This window comes from Protobothrops mucrosquamatus, unplaced genomic scaffold, assembly GCF_001527695.2.
Source record: "Protobothrops mucrosquamatus isolate PMUCROS unplaced genomic scaffold, P.Mucros_1.0 scaffold27, whole genome shotgun sequence".
In the NCBI taxonomy this organism is placed as follows: Eukaryota; Metazoa; Chordata; class Lepidosauria; order Squamata; family Viperidae; genus Protobothrops; species Protobothrops mucrosquamatus.
The window spans coordinates 1,067,157-1,090,633 of NW_015386412.1; the positions used below are offsets into that span (position 1 = coordinate 1,067,157).

At 47.3% G+C, this 23,477-nt stretch overlaps 2 protein-coding genes across 2 annotated transcripts in view; one reads left to right on the plus strand and one right to left on the minus strand.

Annotated features, from left to right (window-relative positions):
• The window catches only part of ADAM10 (ADAM metallopeptidase domain 10), a 34,793-nt gene extending 25,439 nt beyond the window's left edge, over nucleotides 1-9,354 (plus strand). The window contains exons 9-16 of the mRNA XM_015811019.1: nucleotides 2,710-2,873; nucleotides 3,640-3,823; nucleotides 4,354-4,504; nucleotides 5,122-5,305; nucleotides 5,818-5,926; nucleotides 6,545-6,765; nucleotides 8,122-8,248; nucleotides 8,796-9,354. Of these exons, the coding sequence (XP_015666505.1) occupies nucleotides 2,710-2,873; nucleotides 3,640-3,823; nucleotides 4,354-4,504; nucleotides 5,122-5,305; nucleotides 5,818-5,926; nucleotides 6,545-6,765; nucleotides 8,122-8,248; nucleotides 8,796-8,890 (1,235 nt within the window). The 3' untranslated portion in view covers nucleotides 8,891-9,354. The remainder of the gene's footprint in view (nucleotides 1-2,709; nucleotides 2,874-3,639; nucleotides 3,824-4,353; nucleotides 4,505-5,121; nucleotides 5,306-5,817; nucleotides 5,927-6,544; nucleotides 6,766-8,121; nucleotides 8,249-8,795) is intronic.
• A 3,155-nt stretch (nucleotides 9,355-12,509) lies between these two features.
• On the minus strand, nucleotides 12,510-23,043 carry LIPC (lipase C, hepatic type). The gene is made up of 11 exons (XM_015810985.1): nucleotides 23,026-23,043; nucleotides 21,114-21,188; nucleotides 20,941-20,989; nucleotides 17,760-17,935; nucleotides 17,061-17,240; nucleotides 16,686-16,803; nucleotides 16,008-16,241; nucleotides 15,079-15,321; nucleotides 13,561-13,681; nucleotides 12,837-13,055; nucleotides 12,510-12,609 (listed from the first exon to the last, which is right to left on the minus strand). The coding sequence occupies exons 1-11, from the start codon at nucleotides 23,041-23,043 to the stop codon at nucleotides 12,510-12,512; spliced, it is 1,533 nt and encodes a 510-aa protein (XP_015666471.1).
• Nucleotides 23,044-23,477: the final 434 nt, after the last annotated feature.

Consider the following 23,477-nt stretch of genomic DNA (forward strand, 5'->3'; position numbering starts at 1 on the left):
ATCAACCTCATAATCAGTACATTTTCCACCTTTTACATTTTATAACTTATCCAACTTCCCCCAATCCAAATATCTAAAGATTAGACTTTACCATTTCTCATTACAATAATCATAAATCCTTTATAATTATAATCCAAAATTTTAAAAGTATAAGCTTCAAAAACAATCCTTCTAACCCAGCTCTCCATTATGCATCTCCTCCCAGTTCCATTCATTTTCACATCACTGATACAAAAGCAACCTCATAATCAGTACATTTTCCATCTTTTACATTTTATAACGTGTCCAAAATTTTTACAAGTAGTAAGCCTGTAAACTTCTTCCAAGAGCACAAGCGGCAACATCTTCAGCTGGTTTTCTCTGGTGTACGACCCAAAAATGGATTCTATATAAACCTTTTTTTCTCAAAATTTCACTAGGGAGGCACACCCAAACCATAACCAAGTCTATTACCGCTTCTTTTCCCAACTTTTCAAACTTTTCACTTTCCAAATCTCCATAACATGGCATATCATTTTGGGATATTTCCAAAACATCTTCTTCAACCTCTTCACATACTTTATCCACCCGTTGCTCAATGAGATCTGAAACTATAAACTTCTGGAGAGCAGATGCCACAGTTCCATATAATTCTTCCAATCTCTTAAGACATAGATTTTTAACTTCCACACTGCATTGCTTGACTGCTTGCATCAAAACATTCTGTAGGTCATTCATAATGAAAAGTAAAGACATTTTCAGTGAGATCCACTCAGCAACCAAAAAGAAAAATTTCTTTCTCGCTCTTTTTTTTTTTCCTCAGATCCGCAGCCATTTTAAAACTTCCAAATTTCTTTAAATATACTTCATTAATCCAAAAGGATAGCAGTATTAATATCACCAGCCAGTATACACCACAAATTCATTGCAGCTAAAACTTTCCAGAGCCGGAGAAGTAACAATATAGCTCTTTCCAATCAGTAGCCAAAAAAAAAGTGAAAGTAAAAAAAAACAAAAAAACGAAAGTATTCCAGAGAAACGGCAAGTCCGCAGCCATTTTCTCTCACTTTAAATCACCACAAAATAAAGAAGATGTTAGTATATTTCAGAGTCAAAGTCAGAAACAATCCACTGTAAATCCGAACCTCCTGTTAAGTTCCGTCTGCTTAAAATTTAAGTCCAAATACCTTCCAAAAGGCAAAAAACGAGTTAAATAGTTCTGCTTTCTCCCTATTGCTTGTCACCTTGCCACTTTCGCCCACTAATGGACCAATCATTTCCTTCACTTTTTTCTTGTTTTTTACATGTTGAAAGAAGCTTTTTTTTTGTTATTTTTGACTTTGGTCACAAGCCTTAGTTCATTATGAGCCTTAGTTTTCCTCACTTTGTCTTTGCGGGCTCGGGCTATTTGTTGATATTCTGATTTAGTTATGTGCCCCTCTTTCCACTTTCTATACTTGTCCTTTTTATCTTTCAATTTATCAGAGAGTTCTTTATGCAGCCATGCTGGTTTCTTTTGAGAGCTGTTATTTTTCCTCTTTGTTGGTATTGTGCTAGACTGGGCTTCTAATATCTCGCTTTTCAGAATTTCCCAAGCTTCTTGAGTTGTTTTCCCCTGGAGGATTCTCATCCATGGAATCCTTCCCAAGCCCTTTCTAAGTTTATTGAAATTAGCTCTCTTGAAGTCCAAGACTCTAGTTTGACTATGTTCTATTGCTTGTGCTTCCATAATGTTGAATTCCAATATTGCGTGGTCACTACCTCCCAAGGTTTCTGTGGCTTCAGCACCTTCTATCATTTCATCTCTGTTAGTGAGAATTAGATCCAAAATGGCTAATCCCCTAGTTCCCTTCTCTACTTTTTGGGAGACAAAGTTGTCTGCTAGGTTTGTCAGGAATCTGTTTGATCTTCCACTTGGTGCAGAGTTTGTCTCCCAGTTGATGTCAGGGTAGTTAAAGTCCCCCATTACTATTGTGATTTGCTTCCTACATACCTTAGTTAGCTGACTAGCAAAAAGTTCATCTATTTCCTCTGTTTGGTTGGGTGGCCTATAGTATACACCTATGGCAATGTCATTTTTTCTCCCTTTTATATTGACCCAAATGCATTCAAGACAGTTTTCATCTTTGTTGTGCTCTATTTGTGTAGAGATTTAGTTATTTCTTATATAGAAAAATATATGTATGTATGTATGTGTGTATGTGTGTGTGTGTGTGTGTATACAAATATATACAAGGTAAAGGCTGCAACAGCAGCTACAAAGAATAGATTGGCAGAAGATTAGCAGATGCATCCTGAACATCAACTAGCAGCCAGAAGAGAGGATGAAAATTCCTTCATCTCAAAAGACATTGGACAGACTCGGCCATAGTTTCAGCTGTGAGCATCCTAGAGCAAGCTAAATCACAAACACGAGATAATTCCTGGAAGCCTAGCCTTCAGACAAATCGGCCATCAACAGAGATAAACCTTTAAGAATATCAGCCTTTGAGAACTGTTTTGTCTGGAGTGAGAGCCAATGATTTTGCCTTTACAGTCCCAGAACAGTTCAAAGAGCTCTCATGATTTCTGACTAGCTCACAGAATCAAAAATCAGAATAAACTGACACATTTGGAGAGTATTTTAATAATAAAATGATTTCTTTAATTTAAAAGTGCTGCTTTAACTGCTGCTTAATAATCATTTTCTAATTAGTTTTGTTAAAGATTACTGTTTGGTTTTAATTACAGGGAGCTCTGGTGGAATCTGTGAAAAAAGCAAGCTTTATTCTGATGGGAAAAAGAAGTCCCTAAATACTGGCATAATCACTGTGCAAAACTACGGTTCCCATGTCCCTCCTAAGGTCTCCCACATCACCTTTGCACACGAAGTGGGACATAACTTTGGTTCTCCTGTAAGTATATATAAGTTCCAGGTCTCCCTGGCTGGTCCAGCTTTTACGGCAGATCCAGGAACTCTTAAACCATCCCCTCTGCCCACAAAATTAATTGGTCCTGCTTATTGCAGGATGAAACAATTTGATGAATTGGGCCAAGTAACCTGCCTAAAGAGTTTCCTGTCTCCTTTTACAGCAAAATGCATCTCAACTGATCTAAAGAAAGAAATGTGTGGCTTGCAGCCTGCCAATCTCTCAAAATATAATAATAAAAACATGTGCCAGGGTGTCCGCAAAACAGTCCCTGCACTCGTTTGCATGAGAATTGTCCACCTCCACTGGATTCAGCAAAGCCGGTCCCTCTATCTTAGTTGTGAGCTTCTCATCTGATAGCTCAGGACCTTTTCTGTTTCTGAAATGACTTGCTGCAGTTCAGTACAAGTCTGACTTCAGTGATTATACAATCTCTTCATGTAAGTGAAGCCAGACTCTTACATGGTTGTTAATGGATAAACAGGATAATAAAAGGAGTAATTTTGGTGCACTGAATTAAAGAAAAAACACAGAGTTCTTCGTCAGTGGCTGTTTGGGTCAAGTATTGTGAAGATGTTTAGAGTGAATCATGGAGGTGCTGGCTTCTTTCTCAACCACCTCACCTTCTTATCATTCTACCTTCTTCCTGGGAGGCTTTAACCGGCTCCTCACCTGACATGGTAGCTTCTTTGAGGAGCAGAAAATCACAAAACTTCTGGTGAAGAACACTGACAATTTTTGTCTCTTGCAGCATGATTCTGGAACAGAGTGCACTCCAGGAGAGTCCAAAAACCCGGGGCAAAAAGAAAATGGCAATTACATAATGTATGCACGGGCAACCTCTGGTGACAAACTGAACAACAATAAATTCTCTATCTGTAGTATTCGGAATATCAGCCAAGTGCTTGAAAAAAAGAGGAATAATTGTTTTGTTGGTATGTATTTCTTCTACACAATTTGGTTGTCTTTATTTTTCATGGGATGGCAATGAGAAGAGAAAATACAGGGAACATCACTGGGGGCAGCTTGAAATTCTGTAGCTTTTCATTTTCTAAAAGTGTGTTTTGCATCTGGTCCTCCCTGAGATGCAGATGTAGGCCGCTCAGTCCTCTCTCGAACCTTGGAAAGGAGAGCCGAGCTTGTTAATCAGCGCTTAGGCAAGCTCAAGAGTTTTAGTGTTGCACACAAGATGAAACGTGGCTGTAGCCCTTGAACTGCAGCCAAGGCTGAGCCCGCCGTTTCCTCCTCTCGTGTGAAGAATCTTGCAGAAAGGAATGTGCCAAAGGCTGGCAAGAACCATCTCTGGCTGGGCTGAGAAAGAGCCGATTCCTCCTTGTATGGCGGCTGCTTTATAGAAGGGGATGCAGGTCCTGAAAAGGAGGGATGGTCCTGTGTCCTGGTTCAGTCCTCTCTCCCTGTTTCTCATGACCCCAGTTAGCCTTCAGAAGAACTTCTTGTTTTTCAGAATCCGGCCAACCCATCTGTGGAAACGGGCTGGTAGAGCAAGGCGAGCAGTGTGATTGTGGCTACAGTGACCAGTGCAAAGATGAGTGCTGCTACGATGCCAACCAGCCGGAGGACAAGAAGTGCAAGCTGAGACCCGGCAAGAGTTGCAGGTTCAGAGGCTTTTCTGATTTGGAGAGCCGCTCCCTCCCTTGGCCTGGGCTTGTCTTTGGCCGAGAAGGAGCGAGAGCAGCCTTGGTTTACAAGAGCAGATTTTATTTCCCCATCAGGATTGGCAACCCTGCGTCAAAGTTTACTGGCAGGCAGAGTAAGAAGAAGAGACCCAACCTCTCATGCTCGGCTCCAGGGCTGTGAAATACATTTCCCTTCTATTAGCAAATCTGCCTTAATTACATGCCACCTTCATTACCTTTTGTTGCTGGTTGATTGAAATTATTTTATTGATTGCAGTCTTCAGAATTGGAAATTTGCCTTATTTAAATAATGACTCTGCTAGACATAATACCAAAGGCTTAAACTGATTTGGAGGAAGAAGCACTCCCCTATCCAAGCAGGCTCCTCTTTTTAAGTCCCGCCCAAAGCACTCTTGCATTGTGGGCAAAGTGAGCTGTGCACAGATTCTCCTGAGGCTTTTTAGGGGGAAATCAGGCAGTGACCTATTGGATGACAGTGAGCAGATAGGAGTGAGTCTATCTCGAAGAATAAATACAGATCTCCTTTGAAATGACGAGGCCTGCTGGAATGGCAATAAATTTTTCTCCCTTTTTAGCCCCAGTGAAGGCCCCTGTTGTACACAGAATTGTGAATTCAAGAAAGAGCGGGAAAAGTGCCGGAATGATTCTGAGTGTGCAGAAGAAGGGAGGTGTGACGGTAACTCTTCTTTCTGCCCCACATCTACACCAAAGAAAAACCTGACCGAGTGCAACAGAAACACCCAAGTTTGCGTCAGTGGTGTAAGTCGTCCTAGAAGTGTTTTTACAGAGCCAGACAGTTCGACTCCAGCGTTTGTGTTCCCTGCCCAGGCGGAGGGTGCCTCTTTCTGTTGACCTGTTGCAGCTGTCTTTCTTGGGCCAGCCAGTAAAAGCAGCCATTTTCTTTTCCTTTGGAGTTTGATAACCAAAATGTTTGTACTGACGGTTTTTGAAACAGATCCCCCATTTGTCTGTGGTCAGGCCAAGAGGGTCCTTGCCCCAAACATTCTTTGGAGAAGAAGGAAACCTCCAATCATCCCCAACTTTGTGCTAACATGCATGGTGCTGGGTTGGGATCGTGTTCTGGGGAGCCAAACTGGGGAAGCAAACTCTTCTCCTTTTCCTGGCTCTGCTTTATGTGGCCAGACATATAGGGGGGAAAAAGGGCAAACATGGTGAAGTTCTAAATTGGCCACTGCATTCATTTTACTATTTTGTTTGGTTTAATTCTGAGCTTGATAAGATGAAACAGTTCTAGTATGTTTCCTCCTCAGCAATGTGCTGGCTCTATCTGTGAGAAATTCGACTTAGAAGAATGTACCTGTGCCAGCTCTGATGCAAAGGATGACAGAGAACTATGCCACGTCTGTTGCATGAAGAAAAGTAAGTTTTGTTATGCTAAGCAACTTAAATTTGGATTATAGCATTCTGACTATTTTAATTTATGCAGGGATGTGGTAGAGCAAGTATTTCATTGCCCTCATTGGTAAATGGGGGACGCTCCTCCTTTGTAAAAGTCCTGCCCTTTCTTTTCATGTCTAGCTGGAGCTGAGCAGCTGCTTCTGGAGTTGAAATAGTTTTCAGTTGCAGTCTCAAACCTGGAAAGTATAGAGGCATTATTAGCATTTCAGATAACCATTTCATCATTTGATTTAATTCCAGTTCCATCCTTTTTTTTAATTCCCCAAAAGATCATTTTTTGCTCAGCTTTAAAGAGATGTCTGCCTCAGAAGAGTGGTGCTCCAGCATGGCTGGGGAGAGGAGAGACTTGGCACATGAGGCATAATAAGGTTTGGGAGAGTCTTATGTCCTGCTGGGAATTATGGATAAATACTACCATCTTTCTGCATAGTTTTAATTTCTTTCTGGAGAGTTGCCCGTGACAATGTCCTGGCTTGTCTGTTCCATGCCAGTCATTTTTCTGCTTTGAACAGCAAAATCCTGATATTCCTCTTCTGAAAACTATAGTGTTGAGGTGTAAATTGTTTCTGTTTTATCCAGTGCATCCGGAAAGCTGTGCCAGTACAGGATCTGAAGCATGGAAGGCTCACTTCAGTTATAAAACCATTACCCTCCAGCCTGGGTCCCCCTGCAATGATTTCAAAGGCTACTGTGATGTATTCATGCGCTGTCGTTTGGTGGATGCAGATGGACCCCTGGCCAGGCTGAAGAAGGCCATTTTCAACCCAGAACTCTATGAAAACATTGCCGAGTGGATTGTGGTGAGTTGAAAGGAACTCTCTGAACAAATTTTGGCAGTTTCTTTGCAAAAACAAGAAAGTGAAAACATTCAAAAATTTTATATTCTGAAGGTGAGATAACAAAATTTAAAATCTATATTCAGTGTTCAAAAGGTATTTGTAGAAAACTGGCAAGAATGGGTGCACTGCAAGGAGTGAAAAAGGAAAATGCTCAGAGCCCCAATTCTGCTTTAAGAATTCAGAGAAGGGTCCCCTCTGAACACTGTTGGATGCACACAGACATGCACACCAAGCACAATTTTCCCTCTCAGGGTAAGGAAAGTTCAGCAGAGCTAGTAAGTCACAGAAACTAAAATCTCAGACAAGGAAACCTAGTAAAAACTAGTTTACACCAGCACCATGCTGTGTCTGACAGGTTGCCATTTTTCCTTTTTGACATTCATTAAGTAACTCCTGTTTTGCATTCCCTTGCTACTTTTTCTTTTGCATAGGAAACAACAATAGCATTCCTCCAGTTGGCAGGGCACAGACGGAATTTTTACATACATTAAGCAAATCACACAGGCCCTCCATAAGCATTCCCTGGGTTAATATTTCTCCAGTTACATCATCAACATCTGCGCCTTACCACTTTCAACATTCTCAGAGCATTTGTCACTTTCTCTTCGCTACATTTTTCTTGAAGAGCCTTTATAGCAGCTGCTTCAATCTCTCTCTTCAAATGTCGCTGACTCCCATTGAGTCTCTAAAATACACTTCCCAGCAGTTCTTCAACTTATCCCAAATCATTTCATCACTTGTGTTTTCGATTCCATTCATTCTTCTGGAGGTCACCTCTTCATTTGCTTCCGGAGCAATATTTTGTTTTCATCAAAATCGCTCTGCATTTCCTTTCTTTAACTCCCCCTATGGCTGCAACTATCCTTTTCTCGATAGAGTCATGCCAAGTGCAGCATTCCTGCTCATGATGAAGGCAAGGTTGGGCAATTTAGGCACAGTTGGCCAGTAAGCCCAGCGTTGCAACCACAGTGTGGCTATGCAAGGTCATTATCTAAGCAAGAGGCTAAGTTGCAAGATTTTAATTAGTTATGTTTTAACTGTATATGTAACTATAAGCCACCCAGAGTTACCATATGATAAGATGGGCAGCCAATAAATAAATAAATAAATAAATAAATAAATGTCCCATCTGTAGGGGCTGGGCGTGGAGAGGCTGCCCCCAAGGGAAAGCCTGCAGAAGCTGTTAAAGGAGCTTGAGGCGAAGGGTGGGCTGGCTTTCCAGCCCTGAAGTGTGGCATTTCTTCTTTGTGCCTGGAGCCTTCATAGAGCTCGGTCAGATGGGAAAAAAGACCTGTTTGTTCTGTCTCACAACTCCAGGCGCACTGGTGGGCCGTCCTGCTCATGGGCATTGCGCTCATCATGTTGATGGCAGGGTTCATTAAGATATGCAGCGTTCACACCCCAAGCAGCAATCCGAAGCTGCCGCCACCCAAACCCCTTCCAGGTAAGACTTTTGCTAGCTCTGCAAGGACGTCTGCTGTAGGCATGGGGTGAAAGTGCACCCTGCACAACTTGGGCTGTAAGGTGCATCGGCGGAGAGAAGAAAAGCCCACGGGAGGAGCCAGAGAAGCTCCGATTTGAATTGCATCAAGAACGTGGTGGTTCATTCCAGGGCTGGAGGAGGGACAGGTCTGACTGCCATAACCCCGTAAGAGGGCTCAGCTCTGTCCTGGCTGTGAGGGTGGAACCAACGTGGGGAGTAGCGAGCCAACAGGCAAGCAGGGGTTTGGGAGGGCGACACCAAATAGAAGTGACAGGGTGTCCTACCTGTCGCCTGCAGGGGCTCTTTTCCCAGGGCTGGAAATGTGTGCCTCTGAAAGAATTTAGAGCACTGAGAGTTGCTTCTGTTTCCGTGGCTGTTTTCCAGAAAATGGTCTTGCCAGAGCTTTGGCTTAGGGCTGCTGAGCTGCAGTCAGCAGGAGTGCAGGGGGAGGCTGGCTGGCAAAGCAGCTCTGAACATGTCTCTCCTTTTTTTTTTTCCCTCCCTGCAGGCACTTTGAAGCGAAGGAGACCCCCCCCGACGACTCAGGCCCCTCCACGCCAGAGGCCCCGAGAGAGCTACCAGATGGGCCACATGAGACGCTAAGGGCTGCTTTTTGCCTTGGTTCTTCCTAGTGCCTACAGTGGGAAAATTTCACTCCAAAGAAAACCTGTATTAAGTCATTGTCCCTGGTCAATGGAGGAGGCTCTCAGACCCTGAGATCCCCTTTCCCTGCCCCAAAGCGAAGTGGCCGGCCGTGAAGCAGATCTTTAGCAGTCTTAAGCAAAGCGTTTCTCTCCTCCTCAGCTAGCTCTTCACGGTTGCCTTTCCTACACTTGCAGGCAAAGGTAGCTCTGATGGAACCTCTTCACAGGAATTAAAGCATCTCTTTCAGCTGCCGGGCTAGGAAGCGAGACTGCCTCAATGGGGGAGACGTTACTTTGCCAATGTACATAAGTGGTTATATGCAGACATTGTATTTCTAATGTACACCTGTACTTCTGTGTGCAATTGTAAAACAATATAATTGCAATATGGATGTTTCTTTATATTATAAACCTTTTATGCTCTTAATGAAGAAATTACTGTTTAATTGACATACTCAGGATAACAGAAGGTTGATGGTGTATAAAGGTCCAGGATTCTGTAATGCTTTACACAGGAATTGTGAATCACGTCAAATCTGTGCAATTTTTATGCATCTCTATTTTGGTCAGAATTACTGCTGAGGCACAGTCCAGGTGCTGTGTTCAGGTCCTTTTCCTGCCCGGCTCCGCTGGGAGGATTCCAGGCTGCTCCAGGGAGGCTGCTGTGGGAAGAGCTTGTCCAGGGTTTGGCTCGCCTGCCCGGGATTGCACAGGGCGGCCCTGAATGGTTAGGTCAAATGCCTGACTTCTTGAGAGGGCCACAGAAGTATTCAAAAAGAAAAAAGAAACCTTTGCATATTCTGTTAAATGCGGAGTTGACATTAAAGGAGTGTTGACTCCCCCCCCCATGATTTCGTAATCCAATCACCTTGATAAGTGGTAATAAGGATCCCAATTCTGAAAATTTGGGAGAAAGTAAAGCTGTGTTTTGTTTTGTTTTTTATTTTAACAAGTATTTGGGTAATCTTTCAGCATGAAACTGTTTAAAAGATAACCACTAAAACAGAAGCCACTACTGCGGGAGTTGCTGTGGTTGTGTAATTATTGTAGGCTGAGGAATGTGAAAGGCACTAAAGAGGATCTCAAACAGCACAATGGCCCAAAGTTTTTACTGCAAGTGTATATAATTGGCATTTTTTTAAAGAAAGAAAAAGCAATGTCCCAATATGCTCAACTGCTATGCAGGAAATGGAAGAGGGCATTATTCAGGCTTGACTTCACTGCTTCTGTTTTTCCAAAAGCACCAAGCTGATTGGGAACCAAATGGCTGCAAAATATTTCTGGCTGTGCTTAGAAACCCAGTTGTGTTTTGGGGTGGGGGGTGCTAGCCAAGCTGTGGATTTTGTTTTGGTTTTTCAAGAGTATGAAATTTAGACATTTCAGTCTCATTGTGTGACTCAGAAGCCAGCAAGGCAGAAAACTTTAAAATAATATAATGGGATCTCTTCCTTGTAAAACTTGTACAGTATGTGGTGGCTTTTTTCAGAATACAGGTTTTTTGTACATGGTTTAGAGACAAATTTTGTACATGAATCCCCCAGATTAATAGATTATAAATAATTCTGAAGGATCTTAACTAGCTAGAAGTCTCTATAGTTGCTTTTAAATCATTTTAAACTACATTTTGGGATTGTTTTTTCTTCTTCAGACTGCAAAGACTGGAAGCTTAGGTTTGCATTTCTGAAATGGTGGGTTTTATTCTACAAGAGTTCTTAGTAACTTCTTGAATATGATAGATCTTGGACCATGTAACTTCTTTGCTTGTGATGTTATCCTGTGGCAAGGGTGTTCGGCAGAGAGCGGCTGCCTTGTTTTTACTGGGCGCCGAAGTTTAATAATGTTTTCTGCAAAGAAAAAATGCACTGAACTCTCCACTGCAAGTCAAGATGTGGTAAAATAAAGCTATCAAGGCAAATTGCGATCTAATACTACTGTCAGTTTAATGTCCACTGTGTTTTATACAGTATCTTTTTTGTTCACTTTGGAAATTTTTACTAAAAAGTTGCAAAAAAATATAAAGTATTGTGCAAACAGATGTAAGGGTTTTTGAAACTTGAAATGCATTAATAAACAGACCTGATGAAATCACTTCAGAAGTTGCCTGCTTCCTCCGAGTCCGAAGGCGAGCAGAGCGAGATGCTCTACAGGCTGTGGCAAGAGTCTGCCTTGTGCTGCCATCGCCTCAGGACGGTGGCTACTGCGGCAACGAGGGCTGGTGGCTGCCGCCTCTCCAGGGAGGACCCAGGACGGCCATTGTCCGGCTTATGCCCAGCTTGGAAAGGGCATTTCCCAGAAGAGGCCAAGGGGCTTCCCTTCCACCCCGAGACTCTGGAGAGGAGGTCAGGGAAAAGTGGCACTCTGGATTCTGGGAGGCCTTGGGAAGGGAGGGAAGGTGGCTTCCCTGGCCCATCAGCCACAGCTCAGGAGTGCTGATGGAGCCCCCCCCCCCGCCCACACTGTGTTTCCTGCTCCCTGCGAGGGATCCTTGTGACCCAATGAATGTTCTCCCTTCAGAACTGAAGGAAGGGGGGAGTCAGTTCTTTGTTTGCTCTGATGGTGCCATTTGGCTGCGGGTGTCACTGGAGTGTGCCAAAGAAGGCAAAAGGGCAGCTACAACCATGCAAATGAAACCAGCCATTTTTTGCAAGCATTGCCACACTCCACAGAATCACATCAGCGTTTGAGGGGGCTTTTATGGGCTTCCCTCCCCCCTCTGGCATTCTTCTGGACCTCAATGCAGAGTTAGGTGGAAGAGAGCTGTTGACGATCCAGGGCTTGGCAGGACCTATTGCTGAATTCTATTGAAATTGAGACTTTAAAAAAAAACAACAGAGCTTTTGCTTCATCTTTCTGAAAATACCAATTTGCATGACTACTTGTTCTTTGCACTCTAGCAACTAGATTGCTATTATTATCCTGGGATTCTAGACAGCAGTCAGAAGAGATGCAAATTGCAAAATATTTAAAATTAAATATCTTTGTGCCATATGGCAGAGAAGTGGTATATGTATATATGGAATGTAGCTATGCCGCCTTCCCACAAACCTGTGGTATAATCCTTATCAGCCAGGTCAGCCTAAACTATCTGAAGGTGGTCCTTGCTAGCATTCAGCTCAACCTCTTCTAAAGCCTGTTTTTGAAAAGGGTTTTGTGCAGCAGGCCTGCAAAACACACTTCCCTTTTCTTCATTTCCTATCCTTTGAGGTATTTGACCTGAGATTATAGTCTTCAGAACTTTAATCAGGTTTCAGCTCAAATGGACAATGGACCGTCCACTGAATGCTCTTCAAAATGAAGCTGATTTTCTCCCTGGTGTGACGCAATGACATTCTTGGGAAGGATCATTCTCTTAAGATTTAATTTCACTTTTTAATTCACTTTATTTGTTTACTCAATCTAGTCTTGAGCGTAACAATTTACAGTACATCCTGATCCATCACATTTTTTAGGTTTCACATTGGTGTGTTTGTGCAAAAAAAAGTGTTCCTTTTTTCTTTTCTTTTTCTAAGGAAAAGATAAAGCTGAGTCGCCTCCCTTCTGGACCAGCTTTTTGAAACATTTGCTTATCATCCATACTCTCATTTCAGTTTTTGGGAACTGACTTCGCATCTCACAAACATTTTCTCGTGACCTGGATAGAGGTGCAAATTATCCACACGCTGAGAACAGAATGTCATTCTGAAAAGAAGGAAAATAGAAAAAATAATAAACCAAGTGTGAATTTCTTCTGTGCAAGGCCAGGTGCAGTATGAGAACTGTAAAATGAAAAGATGGTGATTTTGAGCAATCTTTTCTACACTGCAACATCCACTGTACCCGGCTGCAGAAAGCAAACCCCTGTTGCACACCGGTCACTTCTGGACCTCTTGTCTTCCTCACCTCCTGGCAGGTCTGGGCATACTTACTTCTGCTGAGTTTCTCCTGCCTTAACCCGAATGGACATCACGATGAGTCCTGGCCGACGGTCCCCCTTTCTCCAAGGGATGATGGTTTGGACAGTGTCCCAAATGTTTTCCCAGATGGCCGTTCCTTCCCATTTCAGTTTGATCATCATCAGCTCTCCAATATCAATATCCAGAGGAACAAGAAAAGTGTAGGTTTTATTCTGAGTGATGCCTTCAATTCTAATGGAGAGAAGAAACACTGTAAGACATATTGCCTGGGGCTTCATGGCACAGAGGGATCCTTTTGTTTGTGTTCTGCTCTTCCACCAAGTTGTCTTTGCCAGGTGCCACTTCAGCAGCAGCAGTGACAGATTTCCCAATTGAAAACACAACAGTATGTTAAATGATTACAGATATACGTTATTAGGAGGATCAATATCTCTATGGTTTATTGACTTAGAGTGGAATGATGCAAGAAGACTCGGTGGATGGAGAATAGTATAAAAAGAAGTTGAAGCAGAAATTATGTCTAGGTGTGGACATCTGACTCCAGGATCTCAGCATTCCTGGCAGAAATGAGAAGCTATAAAGGTGCTACCTGTGCAGGGGCCATTTTGTCTCCTCATGAAAGGGGCACCTGGAGGAAATCAGCCTTGGTGAGAAACATGCCAGGGCAACACAAGAAGCATAGCTTTTGTGCCAAGGCCTATGACACCAGCCATGCTGGGCAATGTTTGGAACTCACAAAGTGATGGAGAGATTTTCTACGTCGTCTTTGTTGCCTGTCAGCGAGATGGTGAATGTTGGATCAATTCGTGGTTCTTGGAATTCGTGGATGAAATGGATTTTAAACTGATAGTGATAAACTGTGGAGAGGAGAGGAGAGGAGAGCAAGATGAGTTTTCACTTCCATAGAGACATTATATAGCAGTTCACCCTTTATTTATCTCTGTCCTAAACTCTGCACTAAAGAAAGTTCAGACTCTCTGATCAATATCTACACCCAGAGCCTCTCTGCAGGCAGGGCTTTCCTCCATGAGCACTTTCAGCTGAGCCCCCCCAACTCTGTTGGGGCCTTGTTCTGGGCCAGCCCAGGCGTGACTGGTTGATCAGCACCAAGGGAAGACCATTCCATGCTCCTCGGGAGACATTTCATCCCAGCTGGCTTCCTGCTGACTTTCCTTCCGTTGCCCTGTTCTGAGGGTGGGTGATTCAAAGGGCTGCCCAGGTGTGTATTCTCACTGCCAACTGAGGGCAAAACTGATTGAGGCCAAAACTCTCGGACACAAGGCATCTTTTAGTTGTGGGCAGATCCTTGGCATCCAGTCCATAGCAACTATTCACCTGTGCTATGGCTGGGAGGGAAAGAGATTCCCAGGATAAACCCTAGCCCTGACCTCCTCGCAGAGAGAAACGGCAGGACATCAGGGCTGCCTCTGTCCACACCCGCGGGTTCTGCAGGAGAAACTCTTATGCGAAGACTGACCTGAAGGCCCACAGCCTGGGCAGAAGTGTGCCCTGGGAATGGGGAAGGGGCATCGTGGTGGTGTTTTTAAATTCTTGCTTCAGCTCCTCACATGGTTTTTGAAACGTTTTGAGGAAAGAATTGCAGGTCACTTGATGAAGCCTAAAATAATAGCCGCTTTGTCCTGTCTTGTTAGCTTTTGTGAAAGGCGACTCTTGTTCTGGAGAGCTTAACACATCTTTTCTTCTGTCCGCAGCACAGTCAGGCCTAGCAAGGGAGGCACGTGGGGCAGGCTGGGCCTCAGGAGAGTAAAGCGCTCCTCAAATCAGTGCCTGAGTTCTGTGCCTGTCCAAGTTGCCACCCTTGTGTGGCAACTGGCCCCTGCCCCGCTGGCAATCTGGGCATCCCTCTCGGTAGATCGTGGTCATTTGTTCCAGGTAATCTTCCCAATGCATTTGAATAGCCAGGTATGCACATCTGCTTAGGAAGGGGTGCACACATCAGGCCAGCGGTTCCCCTGTCTTTCTTGGGGTTTTTAAGAACTGCAGATGGGTGCTTCTGGCATCCCCTGCTTTCATAAATGAGGCCGTCTGGCCCCAAGGGCAGGATCTCACCCAGAGGGCTGGCCATATCATTTGGGATAAGACCACCCTGGGGGTCAGCCTGTTTTCCTCTCTGAACTGGTGTCATTTGGAATCTCTGCAGCCGCTGCAGTCTGAGGATGTCCCGCACAGAGTCTGCCCCATCCACAAGACCCCTTTGGGGAACTGGTCCCCTGTTGCCCGCTCCCCCACCAACCTTTGAATGGCATCTGAGGTTGGGTCTTCAGGAAGAGCCTCTGGCTGCCCGGGACCCTGGCCTTCCGAATGTGATAGCCCAGGGTGTTGCACCGGTTGGCCCGGCAGTCAAGGCAGCGTCCCTTGTCAAACATCTGCATGTTTTTGCACCAATAGCCGGTGATCTGCTTCTGGCTGTACCGCAGGGAGTCAATAAAGAGATGAACTGACCTCTCGTGGGCACATTTCACCGTCTGGGTCAGCCCTGCAGGGAAGCAGAAGGGTGGAATTGAGCAAGTCAGGGGCTTCTCCATCCTGCCAGCTGTGGAATCGCCCACTCCTCTCCAGAGGCTGCTGCCAGAGTCCCTCCATCATCTCCGGTCTCCTCTGGAATCGTTCCATGGGACCTTGCAGGGGATGTCCAGTTTTGCCAAGCCTGGACTGGTATCCTGGGCTGACAGCAAACTCAACGTTGCCAGAGCCCCAGGAACCGGGTCCTTTGGCATGCCAGGCAATACCCTGCCTGTGAACCAAGGGCCTCCTTCAAGGCTCTGCTTGGAGACCCCGGTTTGGCCATCTTGGTGCTGGAGATGATCTCTCCTGCTGACTTAAAGGCCATCACCACGTGGAAAGGTTAGAACCCTCCCTCCCAGCCCACAGCAGCCCCCCCCATTCCACTCTTGTAGGCTCCACCCGTGGACACCCATGGTGCTTCCTTCCAGAACTCCTGGCAAGGCAGAACAGGTGGAAGGCCAGGTCAGTGGGAGAGAGAAGTGGGAAAGAGGCCCAGTGGTTAAAGCTCAGAGTGCATCATTCAGCCTCTGGCTTGCCTTGCTCTGACCCAGTCAGTAGCCTGCTTTCAGCTGTGAGTTCTGCCCTGCCTTGGGGCTTCTGAGGGACTCGGCCGGAAGGCTCCCCACCCCGGGTGCCTCCTTTTGTGACTTCTCATACCTGTGATTCCGTACTGCACAATGTGGTTATAAACATGCATGATGTGGCAGCCAGGCTGAAAAGTTCCCCCATTGGGGTAGAAGTCAAAGTGCGCCACAGGCTGCTTGATGCCCACGCTGAGGCCCATGTGCTGCTGGGTAAAGGTGTGGATGGCATCCACAAAGTTGGCATCATCTGGCGATAGACGGTCCGTGGGGGACATGCCTTCAAAGAGGGGGCCAGCAGGGTCCAGGCCTGCAAGACAGACACAGCGAGGCTTGTGAGAAATGTGGCCCAGGAATGAGCCTCACCTTTTGGCTGAAAACCTCATTTCAGTTTTGGAAAAGGAGGGCAGCCAGAGCCAACAGCTGTAAAGGAGGGGATGAGCAAACTAAAGAGAATTATTCCCATTAACTGTGGGAAGATACTGAGGAGCTGAGCTGCCCTCTGAGTCATTGCTGAGCCAGCTGACCAGTGAACTGGTCAGTAGATCCTTAGTGGAGAAACATTCCTTCCCACCCAGCTTCACGAACTTCCTCCAGATGTGGCTGTACTCAGAAGCCAAGGAGTCAGCCTTTCCCTCAGCTGCCTTTCTTTCCCAGGGTCCAACAGCAATTGCCTGGTCCTGCCCACCCAAATGAAGCTGCCAAATGGCCGGGTTCATCCTGAAGTGAAGTCCAACCAGGCTGATGGACTCACCAGTGATCCTGCCAATCTTCCCGTTGCCTCTCATGGAGCTGCCAGCAAAACCGGCTACGTGGGCCCCCAGGCTGTACCCCACCAGGTGAGCATTGCTCCGGTGAAACTGCATGGATTCCTGGAAAAGAGCCGGGAATGGAAGACCAAGGCAAAGCAGTGAGCAGCTCTGCAGCCACATGAGTCCAGACCACCTGGGAGGAATCTGGGAGGCCCGAGCTGGTCCATCTGAGCCACTCTAGTGACCGCACGGTCCCTCAAGGCCAACGGGGGCTCGGCTGAGAAGGCACTGCAATTTGCTCCCCTTTAAGGGTGTTCTCCCCCGGAGGGAGGTTCTCTGGAGCAACCTGCCTGAGAGCTTCTCCTCTCCCTGCTCACCTCCAGCCATTCCAGGAAGCGAGCGATCTCTTGGCCAATGTCGCGTGTGTTCTGGACTGCAATGGGGTAATGTGCGTGTGCAAGAGAGAGCCAATCGGCGATGATGACATTGGTGTAAGGCAGTTGGGTTTTGAGCTCTTCGGACAGTTTCCAAATCCATCCTTCGAGTTGCCTGTCCACCTGCAGCCACAGGAGGAGAAGGGAGGGGATCAACAGCCCCCTTGGAGATTGCGCAGAGTGCGCCAGCACGCCAGGGCACCTCCCATTTCCCGACAGCCGTGGGTGCCACCCCACAGCCAAAGGCAGCCTTGGCCCTCCAGACATCCCATTCGCCCATCTCCTTGCAGGAGCTGACTTGAAAGGGATGAAACATTTTGTGCCCCAATTCCATGTGTGTCAATGTGTGGTGTGCAGGAGGGTGTGTGTGTGTTCCTTTTAGAGGAATTATTTCTGGAGCAGCAGGCACGTTCCTTTTTGTGAGCCCCTCGAGGGGAATGGAGTTGAGTCTCAGGACCACGCATGGCTGATATGAATGCACGGCCCCTCCAGCCCTGGGGGGGGGGGGATACAGGGCTTCCTCCCCCAAGGAAGCTCTGCTCTCCCAGCTCAGGTGTCGCCACCTCAGCTGCGTGCAAGGAGTCGGACAGAGGTGGCAGCAAGAAGAGCCCTCTCCCTTCCCATGAGGCAAGACCCCCTTACCGACCACCCATGGATGATCATCACCAGCGGGACGGAGGCGTTGAAGGGACACCGCTGGAGCGCCTCCTCCTGGCCTGGCTCCATCAGGCAGCCTTGCTCCACCCTGTTGGAATACAGCAGGAACTTGGCCTGGAAGTGGGGAGGGCCTCTCCTCTCGGGAGGCAGCCGACGAGAGCCTGGAAGAGACCATCAGCAAAGGGGTTTTGCCCAGCTCTGGCTCTGCAGGAGGCGGGATGTGGGACGCTTGGCTTCTGGGTGCTGAGGATGCCCATCAACCCTCCATTGGCTGCCTGCTGAATTTGGGCAGCCATTCCCGTCTCACCCACTGGCTTTTGATTCTAAATCAGAAGCTACTCAACCCTGCTGTGTCTCTGAAGAAGCCCAATTGGCTTCCTCCAGTAGGCTAAGTCAGAGTCAAGGAAGTCAACCTCCCGGGTCCCCCCAGCTCAACCCAGCCTGTTTTCATGATGAGTCTCCCCACAGTTAAGGCCAATACACATCACAACTCACAAATCTGCAAAGGGACCCTTTGGGGGAATCATCTGCACAGATTTGGTGGATCAGACACACTCTGAAAACATCACACTGAAAAAGCTGTCTGGGGTTCCACAGAGAGCATCAGGGATGCTGAGGCATTCCAGCATTGAAGAGATTGGGGGCCTTGAGTTTGCACCATTGTCCCCAGAAGGCCACCTAGGGCACTTTTATAGCAACCTGTGAGTTTTGTGTCTTTGCCAGGCAACAGAGAAAGCACAGTGTTACTGCTCAATGTCTGGCAGCCTCGGAGAAGCAAGTGGCCCCACCGCAACCTCCATGTTAAGTGAGCCTCCCAGAGGTCTGGGGTGCCCCTCTCCTCCCATATGCAGACCCTGGAAGAGTTTCAGCCACACAGTTTATCACATCTTGAGTTCCTGCTTTTATGCCTGGGGCTCATTAGAGCGCTTGCCCCCACCTTGCCCTTCCAATATATCCCAAAACTACAAGTTGCTGTTGAAGGGTGCATCTGAACAGGCCCCCCCCACCAAAGCAATAGTGGTGAATATCTGTAGCTCGGGTGTAGGATGAGGGTGGAGGTTCGTTCTCTGAGCTTGAGGATTGATTTCCAAACATTTCGTTACCAGGCTAGGCGACCTCTTCAACGGGTGTTTAGTTGATGTCTGTGTCAGTGTTCTACTTAAGGGCTTCAGGTGTGGGAGTGTCAAGTGAGGGTCTTGTGATGGACCAGGTGTGAGTCATCAGAGAGAGGCTTGTGATGGGAAGGAACACCCTTAGGGTAATGAAACATTTGGAAACCAACCCTCAAGCTCGGAGAACGAACCTCCACCCACACCAAAGCAAGGGAAGGCTCTGCAGACTGGAGGGGGCTGCTGGGTCCCTATTTTTAGCCTCCACTCTCAGCTGTCCAGCGGCACCGAAAACCACCAGTGTCTCTCATATCCTGCTGGGGAATCCCCTCACAGCCCCACCTCCTCTTCCCTTCATTTCTTCTCTCTTCAGTGAACTGCCTGACTTGATAAAACAGAAGGATTTTCATTAGGCCGTTGCAAGAAGCGCAGGCGTAATATTGAAGCGCAACCTCCCATCTGTTGCGGCAAAGAGGCATCAGAGACCCCCCTTCCTGCAGCAGAAATCTGAGCTTGCAGAAATGCAAAGGAGAGCCGGTGTTCTTGGGCCCCAGGAAGCACCCAGTGCCAGGCTACCCAACAAGTATTAGAGCTGCAGATCTGCTTGCTGAGCAACAGAGCTGGGTGAGGATCGCTAATGGCTTTTCTTGGTGCCCCATGGGCCTCAGAAACCCCTTCTTGCTGACCTCTGTGGCCCCTGAGTTCCCCGGGGCCCCACCTTCCTTTCCTTTGCAGGGGGGAAGATTGTGCCAGAGGTCACCCGGTTCTTTCTGTGCTGCTGAATGAGTCAGAGACCTGCCCAGAAGATTGCTCTGATCTCCTAATCTGGCTGTCCACTTCCTCTGTTTGCTCTTCCTGTGCAAAAGGTGGACTTTCGATTGTCGAGTCCGCTTTGCTTGAGCCGTGTCAAATGCAGCTGGGGGAAAAGACACAGGATGCCCAGGACTCTGGGCAAAGCCACGAGGGTTCTGCTTCTTTCCGGTTAGGGCTCATTTCAATTCTGTGCCCTAACCATGGGGGGGGGGGGAAGGGAGCAAGGTATTGTACTGCAGTCCAAGGGGAAACCTTTGCCCCCCCGAGACCCCCTGGATCCTGCTTGGCCTCCTGCCTCAGCTGTGCTTGGGAAGAAACTGCACCAACCGAGGAATCAGAAAGACGGAGACCCTTCCTGGATCTTGGCTTCCCAATCCAGGGAGTGCCAGCCCCGCTGTCTCCATTTCCCAAAACACCAGTTTGCTCCTGGGTGTTTTTCCTTTCCTCCCCAGGTGGTGAAGCTGAGAAGCAGCTCCACAGCAGGTAATGTTTTGGTAGCAGAAGCGATGTCACCCACGCCAGTGCTGCTCAAGTAACGGCAACGTCTCCGCTGAGCTGACTGCGGTGGTGGCTTCATTGCAGGCAGACCCAGCTGGTCCAGAACCGTTGGCGCCATTGGAGCCACTGTCATCTTCCACCAAAGAGACCAAACAAAGAGTAACATTCCTGCCTCTTTTCGGAAGGAAGGCCCTCGGGAAAGAAAATCTTGGCCAGTTTCACGAGTGGAGGAGCCCTCTGTCCCCCAACGAGTCCTCCTTCATCTGCCAGTCATCTGCCACTTGATGTAAAGGTAATCCAGGAGAAGAGAGAATGACGGGCACTGCAGAATGCCATTGCTGTGCTTGTCAAGCCCAGTTTCTCCCCAACCCTTCCCCTGGGATCAGGCCAGCAGAACCCGGGGAGGGGAGGAATCTGGGTTCTGTCTCTAATTCTGAGCCTCCTGCTCCACCCCCGGCCATAAAGGACGGTCTCCGTTACAGCCAGAAGCAGAGATGAATGCGGGGAGAGCTTCTTCTGCTCTCTGCCACGTGTTAATTCAGAAAGAGCACAGGCTGTATTTATTTATTCATCAAATTTATGTGGCTTCTGCATTGCATTTAAAATCCCTTTATTCATAATTAACTAGGGTGAATTCTTCCCACACATTTCTTATTTGCAGGTCCAGAATAATTGAATGCAAAGTCTGAAGATTCAGGAAGAAATTAAATTCTCCCATTCATAATTAACCAAGGCAAATATTTCACACATCTCTAGCCTGTATTTCTTATCTGAGGAATTTGCAATAAATGGAGACTGAAAGGAAAGGGGGAAATGGCAGGTTTAGCAGAAGCCGTCTCTGTCAGTGCAGCCAACCATCCTTCAAAGCTCATGGCAAGCATCTGCTACCAACATGTTATCAAGGGAGATCGTTTGCTACCTGGATGTCACTTAGAACCTCAAAGTGGTGGCTTGAAAAAATCATATCAAAAATCCTTTCTTTAATCAGATTAGTCTGCGGTGCATGAAGAGGCTTATATTATATTAATTGCCAAGCCTTTGCAACCCAGGACTGCTTCCTCCCAGGACTTGCAGCTGATCTTAAAAATAGGCCTAGGTGCCCTTCAGTTAATACAGGAAACGTGGGGTGCTCTTGAAGCAAGCAGGCAGCCTAGTCCAGCACCCCATTCCTTCTGCCCCGCAGGAGCTCCAGAAGGACGGTGCCCTGCTTGAGGGAGCAGCTGAGGCTGGCAGGATTCAGCTGCTCAGAAATGAGCCTGGCGGCAGCTTCTCTTAAGCCAAGCACCTGAGGAAGCAGTGAGATCCTCAAAAAAAATCTGCCAGGGTTTCCCACATCTTTGCGACAACCCCAATATCAGCCAGCGCCTTTTGGAACCGCATCACCAAATCTCCCCTAGAGCCAGTCTTATTTTCAGCTGTAAAAGCCAAGAAGGAATTTGAGCACCAGCAAAATGGAGAAATGGAGGTGTTTTTTTTAATCCATTGGTCCTGGTATGTCTGCTTTCTAAGTTCTGACAAAGAGGGGCCAGTTTTTTTATTTAAAATATCCTAGTTTGCAGAAATTATGAAGCAAAAGTTATTTTCCTGCAGCCTCAATTTAAATCTCCAACTACTGCAGTATTAAAATCTTTTGTTTTGCATTCCCCCCTCCCAAAAGAAAGTTTGCTTCTTGATCCTTCTTGCACCAAGCAAAGCTGCCACCCTCCAAATCCCTGCCTGAAAGGGAGCCCCAAATCAACATCCTTGGTGTGGCTGCTAAGCAAACACTGCTCACTGGCCTCCGGAGATTAACTCTGGCCGTCTGGCTGGTGTCCAAAGTTCTCATGAAAGGGTGAGGACTCCTTCGTTACCTGTTAGGGAGTCCTGGTGGCTTTCAGTGGCTACTGGCAAAGGAGCTTCCCTAGCCCAGAGTTAGCTCTGAGGAAGGAAGGAACCTTGTGCCCGGCTGTCCCAAACCAGCCTTGGAGGACTCATAAGAGTGTGGGGCGATCTAAACTAAGCAAAGAGGCTCAGCTCCCCTTTGGGAGATACCTGGAGCACAGTTTGCCCCTCCTCCAGCATCTGGAAGGGGAGCAACATATCCCCCCTCCCCCCCAAGGAGAAGAACGAAATAAGAGTCTAGCCAGGGCCTTTTTGTAATTGTGAATAAATGCAGGGAGGATGCAGGCCCCAAAGTGTGGGGCAGCAGCTGATGGCAGGAAGCCTCTTTGGTGAGGTGGGGAAACAAGGGACTCTGAAGGACAGGCTCAGGCCAGGCCAGGGGAGGGGCTGGCCCCTGTGGAAGGAGGGGCTGGGCTGCTGCTAATCCAGCAGGCGAACATTGCTTTGGGTACTGCAGGCACAAGACGGGGGAAAGTCAGCAAACTCCAGGACACCCACAGGGACAATGTGGCAGATCTCTCCCCCCCCCCCCCCGCTGCAATCAAGAGCTGGAGAAAAGGGTCCCTGTCCAACCAAGTGGAGGGAAACTTCTCTGGTCATCCTTCCTTCCTTCCTCACCCCCCATCTCTCTCTCTTTCTTTCTTTCTTTCTTTCTTTCTTTCTTTCTTTCTTTCTTTCTTTCTTTCTTTCTTTCTTTCTTTCTTTCCTTATGAATGAATATGACAGCTCTCATTGACCGCACTCCCTTTACATAAGGAAATGCATTTGCTGCTCCCGACCCCACTCAGGGGCTGAGTCAGCCTACCCAAGGCCTCCTCTCCTCTCCTCTCCTCTGGACGGGAAGCACCGATTCCAGCAAATGGCCTTGTCCCTTAGAAGCCGAGGGGGGGGCTGTTTGGGCCGGACCGTCTTCCAAAACCACTGTCCCTGCTCAGAGGCTGTGGGCTTACCTTTCTTCCTTCCGCCATTGGGGTTCCCTTCGGCAAGAAGCGCACAGAGAAGGAAGAGCAGCAGCGGAAGAGCCAGATGGCTTCTCATTGCCCCTTTGCCTGACACCCGCCGGGCCACGCTGATTCCCGGTGGTGAAGGGATGGAAGGGCAGAACGGGTCCTCTTGTCCTGGGTAGGCAGTGAGGACTAGCAGTTCATTAATGATTAACCTTTTGCACGGAATTGTCTGTTTCTCTCTGTGCCCCGTAGACAAATCGACTCTGGCCCGATCAGAAGCTGTTTTTGTCTCTGGGGGGGCCTCCCCCTCCCCTCCCCCTCCTGGCACTGGGGGCTCCCTGGATGGGTTTTGCGTGGCCAGGCTGATTCTTTCCTGATGACAGGGAGAAAGCAACGCTGGAAGCCGTGGGGCCAGAGGAAGCCCACTCCGCTTCTACTGACTTTTCTCATGACAC

Excerpts from the sequence above, each read along its gene's own strand:
- LIPC (XM_015810985.1), bottom strand. Across the intron at positions 20,990-21,113 it reads AGGTTCTAAGTGACATCCAG|TCTCCATTTATTGCAAATTC; the intron begins GTAGCAAACGAT and ends CTTTCCTTTCAG. Across the intron at positions 13,682-15,078 it reads ACCTCAGATGCCATTCAAAG|TTTATCACTATCAGTTTAAA; the intron begins GTTGGTGGGGGA and ends TCCTCTCCACAG.